This window comes from Otolemur garnettii, unplaced genomic scaffold, assembly GCF_000181295.1.
Source record: "Otolemur garnettii isolate 467f Iridium unplaced genomic scaffold, OtoGar3 scaffold00053, whole genome shotgun sequence".
NCBI lineage: Eukaryota > Metazoa > Chordata > Mammalia > Primates > Galagidae > Otolemur > Otolemur garnettii.
In genome coordinates, this window is record NW_003852448.1 from 9,193,104 (window position 1) to 9,206,015 (window position 12,912).

The 12,912-nt window shown below is 50.4% G+C and overlaps 1 protein-coding gene across 1 annotated transcript in view; it reads right to left on the minus strand.

Annotated features, from left to right (window-relative positions):
* Nucleotides 1-3,634: 3,634 nt before the first annotated feature.
* The window catches only part of ZNF783 (zinc finger family member 783), a 19,184-nt gene continuing 9,906 nt past the window's right edge, over nt 3,635-12,912 (minus strand). Inside the window, exons 5-7 of the mRNA XM_023514471.1 lie at nt 8,857-8,985; nt 7,619-7,729; nt 3,635-6,534 (exon numbers count right to left, since the gene is read on the minus strand). Of these exons, the coding sequence (XP_023370239.1) occupies nt 5,690-6,534; nt 7,619-7,729; nt 8,857-8,985 (1,085 nt within the window). The 3' untranslated portion in view covers nt 3,635-5,689. The remainder of the gene's footprint in view (nt 6,535-7,618; nt 7,730-8,856; nt 8,986-12,912) is intronic.

Genomic DNA, 12,912 nt, shown 5'->3' on the forward strand with positions numbered 1-12,912 from the left:
ACACTAGTCCTGTGACTAAACCCAAGAACAGACGTCCTCAAACTATGGCCCACAGGCCACATGCAGCCCGCCTAGGACATTTATCCAGCCCGCCAGGTGTTTCTGCTACCGCTGCCTGTCCTGCTTAGCAACCAACTCATCCCAGGCCCATAGTCTGGCCCTCCAACGGTCTGAGGGACAATGAACTGGTCCCCTATTTAAAAAGTTTGAGGACCCCTGCCCAAGAAGGTGGATCAGCCACCAAAAAAGGAGCCCAAAGCCATTCCCGGCTTCAGAAAAGCCTGGGTCATGTGGGATGGGGAGGGACACTTCTTCCAGGTGCCAGAGACCTGACTAGTCAGAGCCCCAGACAGATCCCACCCAAAAGATAGTCAAAGGCAGCAGACACCAGATCCCACAAAGCCCCCATGAGGAGAATCCTGAACCAAGACCTGGGGGCAACAGAAAATAACAAACGTTCCCATCATAGACATAGAGTGAAAGCGGGTAGAACTCCAGCTCCACTACCTATTTACTTATCCAGTTACTAAACCAACCTGGGACCACAGCCCAGAAGCAGAAGCCAGGAAATGGTGAGAAACCCAAAGCCAGAACACATGCCAGGGGCTCCAAGGGCCTGCCCCTGGGCACACCCAGGTGACAATCTCAGCCCTCACCTTCTTGCAGTGGTGTCCAACTTTTTTTCTCTCTGCCTCACACTGGACGAAGAGAGATACATTGGGCCACATATTAAATACACAAATACTAACAAAAACTGATTATCAAAAAAAGGTCTGGGCATACTTTTGTGATATCTGACACCACAGGTAAAAAAGGTCCTCACAAAATCAGCATGGGCCTTGGCTAGAGGCCAGGCTCAGGAATACAGAGACTGTGCTATGAGGGAAGGAAGGAAGAGGTAGGCATCCGGTGACTAGTGCCTAGGATGTAGGGCACTTTCCTGAGTACTTTTTTCAGGGAGGTCTTGGGAAAATTCAGTTATACAAAACCTGATCCCAAGTGGGCTCAGAGGGGAGGGAGACCTTATTGTTCTGGCCTTGGTGATCTCTAAGACCAAGAGACAAGCTACTGGTGTGTGACTTCCTGCCTTGGGTCCCTGTGCCCCAGGTGCCTTGTCGACCAGCCCCAGGTAGACTCCCCACTAGAAGACTAGGCCCTAGCTGCCAGGCAGCAGAAGCCAGAGAAAGCCCAAAAGCAGAACAAGGAGAGATGAGTAATAAAACAGTAGAATAAGGAAATATTTCAAAGACTATCCTGGCGGTGCCTGTAGCTCAGTGGGTAGGGTGCCGGCCACATGCACCAGAGCTGCTGGGTTCGAACCCAGCCCAGGCCTGTTAAAACAAAAAAATAGCCGGGCATTGTGGCAGGCACCTGTAGTCCCAGCTACTTGAGAGGCTGAGGCAAGAGAATCGCTTGAGCCCAAGGGTTTAAAGGTTGCTGTTATGACACCATGACTCTCTATCAAGGGCCACAAAGTGAGACTCTGTCTCAATTAAAAAAAAAAAAAGACTATCCTGCCCACAAAAGGTAGAAAAATATATCATATATTACCAGAAATAAAGTTGAAAAGCCAGGAATGCCTCAGTGAGGAACAACTGAGGTTTAAAGGGAGCACCCCTGCAAATGCACTCTACCAGAACTTAACTCATTGTGTCTCCTGCCATCTGAGTCCTGTGCAATTTGAAGTAAAGCCACATAACTTCCCCAAGGTTCTATTTTTCACTTAAGACTAAAGTGGTTGTGGGGATGAAATGCACTAAAAGTATGGGAAAGCACTCAGAGTGTATGACATTAGCACATACTATATTATAAAAAAAAAAAAATAAGGGCCATGGCTCAATGATCACAATATGTTATGAACAAAAGACTGTGTTAATCCAATTTTGTACAACTGAATTTCTCCAAGACCTCCCTGAAAAAAGAACTCAGGAAAGTGGCCCACATACTAGGGACTAGTCACCAGATGCCTAACTCTTCCTTCTTTCCCTCCCTGCACAATCTCTCCATTCCTGAACCTGGCCTCTGGCCAATACAAAAAGTATAGCCTGGAAGAAGCAGAGGTGACTTCCACAGATTGGGAGCAAACATTCCTAACTCCCAGGAATGCCCTGCCACAAATTAGGCATCATAGGATGTATCTGAAACTACTACAAAGCTATTTCTACCAGGGGATCCCTCCACCTTCAAAGACAAAACAAACAAAATCTCATCTCCACAATTCTTGTCACACAGTTCAGGGACGGATTAAGTCAAGCCTAGGCCTGAAACCCACTAACCAAAAATCCTCTACAAACCACATCCAGCCAGATGTGGTGATGCGAGCTTGGACTCCCATCTTAGCAGGAGGCTGAGGCAGGAGGATCATTTGAGCCTAGGAGTTGGAGGCTGCGATGATAGTGCCACTCTGGCGTAAGCAACAAAGCAAGCCCATCTTAAAACAACAAAAAAACAATGCAGATCTCTTCTCAGCAGCAGTAGGGCGGGCTTCACTGGGAATTCTGGAAAACAGTGGGCAGGCACCCAAACCCAACCTGACTGGAATCAGGGCTCAGTTCTGAAAAATTCTCAGAGCCAGAGGCAAGACTCTGACTCCACCAGAGGAAGCTAAGAACCCAGACTGAAGTGAATATACCCTCCTCAGAGGATGGCACCTGTCTTAACTTAGAAAAGAGGAGATGGCCAACTAGGGGTTGGAGGTGCCAAAAGGGCAGAACCAGAAATAGGTGCCTTGCAGTCTCTGGAGTAAGGACATCCACAGTCCATGACCCCAACGCCGGGATCCACAAAGCCGCATCCTGCGAGTATCAGGGCTGGAGGGAACCTAAGAAATTTTGTGCTTAAGTCAAATAGCCTTATCATGCAGCGGAGGAAACTGGGACCAAGGATGGAGAAGGGACTTTTACCATGTGGCCTTGGGCGTCCTAGTCCTCTCTCCACCCAGACTGAGCCCTCCCCAGTTTCAGAGATGGCAGGGCGCGGGGTGAGGAGTAGGACATTGTCCTGGCTAGTTCAGGACTCAGCTCCACGTCCCCATGCCCTCTGGGAGAACCACCCTTACCGGAGCCGCGGTTGCCTCGGCCATGGCCCAGCGCTGTCCAGCCCGGCCCAGGAGTCACTGTCACTGTTGCGGGCGGCCCCATGCAGACCTGTCCTCCTGGTACCCTCTACGGGTGATGCCGGCTCAGCCTGCTCTTCCCCAAACGGACCCGGCCGTCGGGACAAGCAGACGAAACCTGGACAGCGGCGGCGGCGGCGGCGGCGGTGTAGCTGCGCAGACTTGCGCGCGGCCAGCACAATCCCCGGGTAGCGAGCTGGGCCCTGCCCCGCCCCGCAAGCCAGGGGCAGATTTCCATTGGCTGGCCCTGAAGGCCCCACCCCCGCACCCCGCCCTGCAGCCCAGGGGCGGCGCCCCATTGGCCAGCCAGGAGACCACGCCCCACAATGAGTATGCCTTGGCCTTAAGGGTGCCCAGCAGGCGCGAGCGCGAGTGCCCGGCTACCTTCACCCGCGAAGGCGCCCTGGGGTGAGCGGCAGGAGTTCAGCCTACGGGCTTTGCCAGCTGTGATTGCCTTGTACAGCCGCTCACCACCCGAGAGCAGGAACCGGGTCACGTGCACCACTCACTTATGCCATCATGTTTATTGAGCACCAATTAGGGTAAGAAACTGCAGCTTTCACAGTTCTGCAGGGCTTTTCATGTCATGACCCAGCTATTTATTTCACAAAAGAGGAAGCCTAAGCCCAGATCTGGGAGAGTTTGGGACCCAAGGCTCCCACCTCCCAGTCCAGGACCGCTATGTTCCTGCACTCCCAAGCTTCCATTGACTCATTTTGATGTAAATAATGTTCTTTAAATATATTCTATTGAGGGCTAGGCAAACTCCCAAAGCCTACCTCAGAGCTGCACATTGAATGTTTTGGGGGGGGGGGGAAGAGCCCACTAGGGGCCAGCAATTCGTGGTTTGCAGAGGGCGTTTGCCTCCTTTCACCTGAGTCCGATGGGTAGGATCCACAGCCCGGAAGGATGGTGTCTCTTCTTTCCAAAACCAAGGGAGCTTGGCTGATTTGTGGGATACTTACCCTCACCCCAGAAATGGCAATATTATTGCCCCAACTCTGTTTAAGACTTCAGGAAAGCTCTGAGTGGCAGGAGGGCAACAGGAAAGGACCCAGGTCCTCAGAAGCAGCCCCCAATGTCGTCACCTCTCAGTGCCAGAGAAGACAGTGACCTATCAGGGTTGCCAAGGATCCATCCCTCCAGCTGCAGAATCATGCAGACCAGGGCCACTCTGGAGGCAGCACTTGCATAACATTATTAAGTCACAAGAAGCTAACTGTCCTCAAGTCTCCATGAAGCCTGACGCTGCCAGAACTTCTAGTCTGAACCTTGTGCTTTGATAAGTATTTGATTGAAATACAAAGAGGTCTCGGAGAACATAGCCCACAGGGAAAGGATTCTACTAAAGCCAGCAGAACCCCCACTCATTCCAGAAGATAAAGATGCTTCCTGAGGGATTCTGACAGGAAAGGGCTGGTGACCAACATGGAAGAGAAAAAACTAGGCTTCATGTTTGTCCCAGTGCCTCTAAATCTGACCCTGACAACACTAAGGTGAGGTAGGACACACCAGGGCCATGACCCCTTTTAACAGGAACCATGAGACTAACAGTGGTTAAAGGATTCACCCAAATCTCCCTGCTCAACTCTGCCTCAGAGCCTGGATTTCTCAGAGAACACCTTGAAGGGGAGGCAGCGCGTCCTTAATGGGACAAAGCAGGCCTGGAGAGCTGACCAGCCTCACCCAGCCCAGGGTCTTCTTGGGGAAGAACTTCCTAGGTGCTCTGCATCCTCTACCCCCAGAGTGTCTGGGGTCTAGCTAACAGACCTTGCACATCATGAATGCTGAGACCCCTGGCGGCGGGAAGTGTTATTCACCCCCCTCACAACTGGTAACAAAAGTCAATAATGCATATTCCTCTGCAATAGCGGAAGGACTAGGAAGACTGGGCCTCACTCTGGGCAGAAAACATACCTGCTAAGACACTTTCTTGCCAGAACAGCAGCCTAGGTCTCTCCATCAAGACCCACAGGCGCGTAGACACTGATCTCTTCCAGCCCTGCCAGCCCCACACATGGAAGAGGGGGCAGAATGATTCCTTCCCCTCGGGAGCTCTTGGTTCCCTTCACAACTACACACAACATCACAAAAGCACTAGAAAGGCTCCATAGAAGGAAAAAATAATTCAAAATGACAAAGTAGCAAACTCAATCTACAATGCCTTTTCTTCAGGCTGTCCACTATGTGGTCTCTCATGCTGATGGCAGGCAAAAGATCTCTGTGCACAAAAATCAATGTCCTAGATCCCCAGTGTCTCTATCATAGGCTGTGATCTCTGATCCTATTAGCTATGGTGCCTGCCAGACCCCCAACCAAAAATTGGCATTCTTTAAGCCCTAAGGAACCATTTATAAGTTAGGAATGTAGAAAAGGCCACAAAGAATGGCAAACTTAGAAAACAGGAAATGGAGTCTAGGCATACACATCACTCTGTCACCAAAAGCACCCCAGCTTCCCATCTGAATGGAAACAAAACAAAACAAAAACCCACTGTCTCCAAACCATCCCAGATAAGGAAGCAGAGCCAGGCAGCATGAAAGGCCCCACAGACAGAGCCCAGAACCTGCCTGGTCAGCCCTCTTCCATGTGGCTAGGGTGGTGGGGCAGGGGTGGGCTCCTGCGGTGGGCAGAGGAAGTGAGGAAGTGTGGGCCCGCCTGGCCTCGAGCATGAGTCTGCATGTGGACAGCCAGGTGGTGGTTCCGGTTGAAGGCCCTGCCACACTGGGGGCACTGGTAGGGCCGCTCGCCGGTGTGTATGCGCTGGTGCCGGAAGAGGTCCGAGGGCCGGCGGAAGGCTTTGCCGCAGTAGGGACAGGCAGGCCAGCCCTGGCTATTGCCCGTGTGCAGGCGCTGGTGCAGCAGCAGGCTCTTCCGCTCCTGGAAAAAGCGCAGGCACTCGCTGCAGTGGTACACTTTGGTAGCTGTCGGCCTCCGCCCCATGAAGGCACGGCCAGCCAGGGAGCGGTGGCCCTCAGGCACCTCAGGGAGCCAGCGGATGACAGGGCCGGGGACCACCACCTCTCCCGGCTCCAGGGCACCGTGGCCTTCCCTCCACCCGGTGGGCGAGCTGCTCCGGGCCTCCCCATGCTCTTCCTCCACGTGGGTCCGCTGATGAATCGTCAGGTTAATCTTCAGGCGGAAGCTCTGCCCGCAGTCAGGGCAGGGGAAGGCCCGCTCTCGGCGGCGAGAGAGGACTCGTGGCGGCTCCCCCACAGCCCCTGGTGGCCGTGGGTCCCTCACTCGCACCTGCACCCTGGGCACACCCTCAGCATGATGCCTGCTGGGGCCCCTAGTCCTACTTCTGGGCCCTTGAGGGATTCTACATTCGGTTTGGCTCAAGGATGCCCCCAGGAAAAGCTGCTCCGGCATCATCTCGTCTTCAGACTGTGTCTCCGTCTTGATGGCCACACCACCACCTGGCAAAAGGAATCCACACTGGCTTCCAAGTAGACCGCACTGCCCTGTCCCCAATCCTTGCTTCCAGGCTTAGCCCAGCTCCTGCCTCTCCAGAATCCTCTGTCCTGAGTGCTCACAGCATACAGGCACTGCCTGGTGATTTCATTCAGTCCTGTTTGCCTCATTCCTGGAAGCTGCCTGAACTAAGGACATCAGGAGAGAGGACACCAAGCTGCCAACCAGAAGCCAGGGAGCCAGGGAGGTCAGCAGTCAGCCATAGCAGAGACTGATGGGTGGGAAGATGAAGTGGAGACACGGAGGCTGAGACCCTGGAGGGTGAGACACGTGGCACCACATAGGTGCTGACAGGAACCCCCCACCACCACCAAGTTCTGATGACAAGGTTACCATGCATGAAAGGCAAGGAGCCCTGTGGGCCCTGCTGCTCCAGACTATGCTAAGAGGCCCCCGTGGCCTGGAAGTGGTGAGTAACTTACCCAAATTTACTCATCCACACAATAAACCACACAGGGCATGCAGGCCTGGCACTGAGTTTACAGATGACAGAGGCACCAGGACCTCAGACTGGGCCTCACTTGACTCTGAGGGAGACTGAGGCATAGGTGCTGCAAGGATAGGGCAGTGGAAGACAGGCTGACACCAGACAGCTCCCTGGGATTCCTACCACTAGGAAGGAAGGCTCCTGGTGCCAAGCTCTGTCAGGAGAGCACAGACTCTAGGCACAGGGACCTCAATCACATCTCAGGCCACACATGTACTCTGCAAGCCACAGGGGACTGCAACCTGGCCACTTTACAGGGCTATGAGCCAGGACAAGACCATGTGAGTGGCTTTCTCATCGTCATCAGACTGCAAACCCAGCACACCATACCTTTCCACCCAGGCCAGACCTTGATGGGGAAAGATAGTACCACAAACTGATCTGGGTCCCCAAGTCCAGAAGGAATAGCTAGGGACTGAGGGAGGGAACCCTCAGAAGGAAGTCCCTCTCAGGTGCCCTCCCTGACCCATCCTGCTCCAAAAGGGCCCCTGAGCACCTGTGAGGCACTGCCATGGCGAAAGGTACCTCCTCCCTGAACTCACCTGGCTCCAAGCAGGGCAGGATGTCCCTGGGAGGGGAGGTTGGTGACTCCCTATCTGAAGACTCTCCCTCCTGTTTAATCAAGGACAAAACGCTGGTGCTGGCTGGAGGCTCTGTGAGAGAGAATCCTGTGAGGGCTTTTCCCAACACTCGATTCCTACAGGGTGACCCAGCCATGTCCCCAGCAGGCCCTAGACATGCTCAAGTACCAGTGAGAGGAGGCCAGAGGGCTTCTGTTTAAGAGACCTTCAGAGGTGACAGAGCTATGAAGACCATGCTCCCCACCCCCATTGCAGGCCAGTTTTAACGACTTAGCCCTCACCATCTGTCACCACTGTAGGCCTCTAAAGGACAAAGAGTTTGGGGAGTTTCCAGGACACAGCTCCAGATCTGCAATGGGACAGAGACACTACCTTCCCACCTGAGAAGGTCCCATCAGTCCAACTCCAAGAGCAGAGCCCAAACTTACATACCAATTGGGAAGGAGGAACACAGGGAAGGGAAGGGATGTCACCCCCAGCCTATGGAATGTCACATTCAGTGGGGGAGATATACTGAAATTGCTGGAGAGAAAGCAGCCAGAGGCTGAACATCAAGTCAGCACAAGAAGTGGCTAGAATCCAGGCCAGCAAAGCTCACAAGGGTACAGAGACAAGGCTCTCTGGAGGCCTGGCCAAAAATAACACCAAGTGCCCTCTGAGTCACACATTGCTGTGACATGACGGGCATCAATTGCCTTTAGACCTCTGAAGGGATGAATAAAGCCAGAGTTCCTAACAGGTCTTCAGGAAGAGGACATTTACGGAAAAATTGGGAGGGATCATGGCTGGCTGGGTCACCCTGTACGAATCCAGTGTCGGGAAAGGCCCTCACAGGATTCTGTTTCACAAAGCCTCCATTCTAGGACAAGACACACACGGCCCCACTGATGTGACCCTCTCAGAATCCACAAGACGTGGCCTGCACACCCATCCCCTCACTTCAGCCAGACCAGTTTGTCAGGCTCCCAGCACGTATGAGGAACCCCCACCTCTGCTCAGTTTTCTCATGCAGAGAATGCCCAAACCTACCTTCTTGTGGGCCTGTCTCATGGAGCACCTTGCGTAGGAAGCCTTCTAGCTCAGACCAGCCATCTCTCCCACCCCTAAGCTTCCAGCTCTGATCCTCAGCACCCTCTTTCCATAACCACATGCTGCCTTGGGACAGTTTATATCCCTCTGCCTCAGCTATCCTCACTCACCAGTGCCCGGCCCAGCTGGGGTCACTCTTGCCTCAAAGTCTCCCTGCTGCTCTGGGACTGGCACCTCTTTTGGCTCCTCCAGGGCTGGGCAGAGTGGGCTGGCAGCATGCTCTGGATGTGGAGGGAGGTCTGGGAAATGCAAACAGTGTCAGTGGGCACAACATGGAAACATGGAGGTCTCCCACCCCATTGGCCAAGGACCCTCTGTGGAAGAGCCAGTGAAGAATCAAGGGGATCCTGGGGCATCAGCTCAAACACGGGTGATGATGATCATCATCTAATGGCCAGATTCTAGTTCAAAGCCTCCATGACCAACAGAAGGAACCTGAACAGCGTAGTAATTCACAGTAATCATCACCAGACAGGTCAGGATACAGCAGGGTCAACAATCTGGCTTTTTGACTGGGTGCTGTGGCTCACACTCATAATCCCAGGATTTCAGGAGGCTAAGGCCGGAGGATCACTTGAGGCCAAGAGTTCAAGACTAGCATGGGCAACAGAGCAAGATATCCCAACTCTATCAAAAAAAAAATTTTAATCTATCTTAAGGGAGAGAGAAGAAATGCTACATGGCCTATCCTGCCAGCTGATGGGGTAGCTGCTAGCCCCCCAGGTGGCCTCCTCCTCCAAGCTGCTCTCTGACACATCAGGGAGACCAGGATGAGGCAGAAATATATACTGAAGATGTGTCCCTTGGAGTGTCCATGCTTCGACCTCAGTGTTCATCTTCTGAGATAACTCTTCCTCCCTGCACCTGCTCTCCTGACACTCCTGTGTTGACACAAAACATGTGCTTAGGTTAGCACTGCCTCCCAGGGGAATTATAACCAATCCAACTGTTACTGAAATTTTCAAATAATGAAGCCTGGAAATGACCAAGTGTACCCTTTCCTACAGGAAACAAAGCTCTGACTTTTTTTTTTTTTTCCAAGACAGAGCATCAAACTATCACCCTGGGTAGAGTGCAGTGGTGTCACAGCTCACAGCAACCTCCAACTCCTGGGCTTAAGCGATTCTCTTGGCTCAGCCTCCCGAGTAGCTGGGAATACAGGCACCTGCCACAACGTCCAGCTACTTTTTGGTTGTAGTTGTCATTGTTTGGCAGGCCTGGGCCAGATTTAAACCTGCCAGCTCTGGTGTATGTTGCTGATGCCTTAGCTGCTTGAGCTACAAGGGCCACCAAAGCTCTGACTTAAGGAAAAACCCCTGTGATGAGAAAAAGAAACGCATGATGAGCAAAAGACTGACAGCAAAAGGGCTGATGGAACTCTATTATCTGAGCTAAAATCAGCTAACGGCTCACATCAGGTATCTATTCATGCTGAGAAGAGTTTGGAATCAGAAGTTTATAAAGGGACAGACAGGAAGTCCAGAATCATTGAAAAAAATGGCTCTACCTCTAAACCTGAGTTTGAATTTTCTATGTTGGATTTTCCTGAAGTGCAGAGTCCAGAGACCAATGATTTATCAGAGATAGAAAAGCAACCTAATTGGAACCCTGTCCACTCTGCCTGGACTACATTTCTCTTCTAAGAGCAGTGGTAAAACCAGCTGCAGGGTTGTCAAGGGGTGACGTAACAGTAAAAAAAATAATAATCTAGCTGAATCTTAATTGATAACACTGGTACCAACTCCCCTTCACATACAAGGGAGTTACTGTAGACACCCACAGTTTACGCTGTTCAGCAGACTATCTACAGATCTGTCACCAGACCCTAATAATGCTGCTTTCATGATAAATCTAAAGAGGGTTGCAGATCCTAAAAATTTTAGAATATCATCCTCTGAAGTTTAATCTTTGGATCCTTCCTTCAACAAAGAGAAATGCATTGTTCATCCTACTCAAAAATCCAAACCAACACAAGGGGGTGACTGAGCAAAATGAAGTCTCAAGAATGAAAATAAGAAAGGTCTAAATCAAAGTATGAAATCCTAATAGTTCAAGAGCCACCAAGAATTAAAAATTTTAAAATAGTGGGAAGAAGAGCCAGATTCTGGTCCAGCTGGGTAAGGGGTGAATGCTGACAGCACCAGAAAGGCAGGAGCACCCCCTGAATGAAAGCCATCCTGCAAACCACTGGGGTTCCAGGTCTGAGCAGAGCTGGGCCCCTCCAAAGATGCCTGTCAGTCAAGACCCCAACACTGCCCCTAGGACTATACAGTCCCCTCATGAAGAAAAAAACAGCAGGTGCTCCCCCAAACCAAGATGCCAACATCACTGAAGGTTATTTTGAAAGAAAGGCAGGAAAGACAGCAGCAGCATCTCCCAGAAAATGCTGTGAGCCCAGCTTTTGCCAGTGACAATGCACAAGAGTAGAGAGCAGTGGTGACAACCAGTCCCTCAGGCAGATGGACCCTCAGCTCCAGGGGGATGAAAAAACACTGTAGGTCAAAGTCCCCAGATTTCAGTCAGATCATCTACAAATCTTTTCTTTTATAAATTAACATTCTGACGTAGAAGCTATGAGGAGAGAAGTTTACTTTCCTAGTTTCCCTGTAAGTAAAGAGCTGGCTTATTTTGAATAAAGATTTGTTTTTATTACTTGGGAGGCTGAGCAGGAGAATTGCTTAAACCCAAGATTTTGAGGTTGCTATGAGCTATGACACGACAGCACTCTACCCAGGGTGACAGTTTGAGACTCTATCTGAAAAAAAATAATAATAAAAAAAATTTTTTTTAATGATTCTGGCTTTTTAGGAGCCCCTAGCTCAGAACACCATAACAGTGGCTCCAAATCTAACTCCCCTACCAGGTTGGTATAGAAGAATCCCCTGGGGAGGACCCTGATTCTAATCTGAGGTTCCAGGTGGGGCCTAGGAAATAGGCACTTTTTAAAACTTCCTACAGCAAAAAAAAAAGGTGAAAAATTCACACACAAAAAAAAATTTAAATGGACCTTAAATATATTTAAAAAACTCAACCACACTCAATAAAAGAGGTGCCATTAAGGCTACACTAACATATTTCTTCCCTTTTAGATAGACTAACCCCTTTTAGATTTAAAAAAAATCCTAAAAGATTGCCCAGATTCTCTTGACAAGGCTGTGGGGAAGAGCCCTCTCTTCAACACTGATACCAGGCAAATGATATGAGCGCTATCGAAGGGAATTTGGTGATAAATTCTACCAAAATTACATATTCATTTACCTTTTGACCCAGCAGTCCAGCAATCAAAGACAGGTTGGCAAAAACATGAACTGGATTTATGTACAAAGTACACCTTTCAGTATCACTTATTATCAGCAAAATACTAGAAAGAACCCAAGTGTCCACAGTCGGGATGGTGAAATAAATGATCACATCACAGAACACTCTGAATCCCCAGAAGAACTAAGGAAGATCTTTACACACCCATCTAAAGTAATCTCCAGGACACACTAGACAAGACAGGGTGAGGATACAAACGTGCCTGCGTGTGTTACTGATACTTCCAAAAGGAACACTGCATGTATAAATAAACTAATAAATGTATCCATAGGGACAGGGGTCAAGGATGAAAATAGACTTCTCTACATGTACCTTGCTAAATCAAGTTTTGTGTTTCTTCTCTTTTTAAGACAGCGTCTCACTCTGTCACCATGGGGTTGAATGCTGTGGCATCATCAAAGCTCACAGCAACCTCAAACTCTTGCGCTGAAGTGATCCTCCTGCCTCAGCTTCTCCCGTAGCTGGGACTACCAGTACCTGCCATAACACCCAGCTAATTTCTTCTGTTTTAGTAGAGACAGGGTCTCACTCTTGCTCAGATTGGTCTTGAACTCCTGAGCTCAAGCAATCTGCCTGCCTCAGCCTCCCAGAGGGCTAGGACTACAGGCATTAGCCACTGAGTCAAGCCTGCTAAATTGTTTTGACTTTGCAAAAATAAAATATCTTATTCAAAAAATTAACTTAAGTCATAAAATAAAAAAGAGAAATCTCTAAAAATCTAAAAATAGAGGCTCGGCGCCTGTAGCTCAATCAGCCAAGGCACCAGCCACATACACCTAAGGTGGCAGGTTCGAATCCCCAGCCCGGGCCCGCCAAACAACAATGATGGCTGCAACCAAAAAATGGCC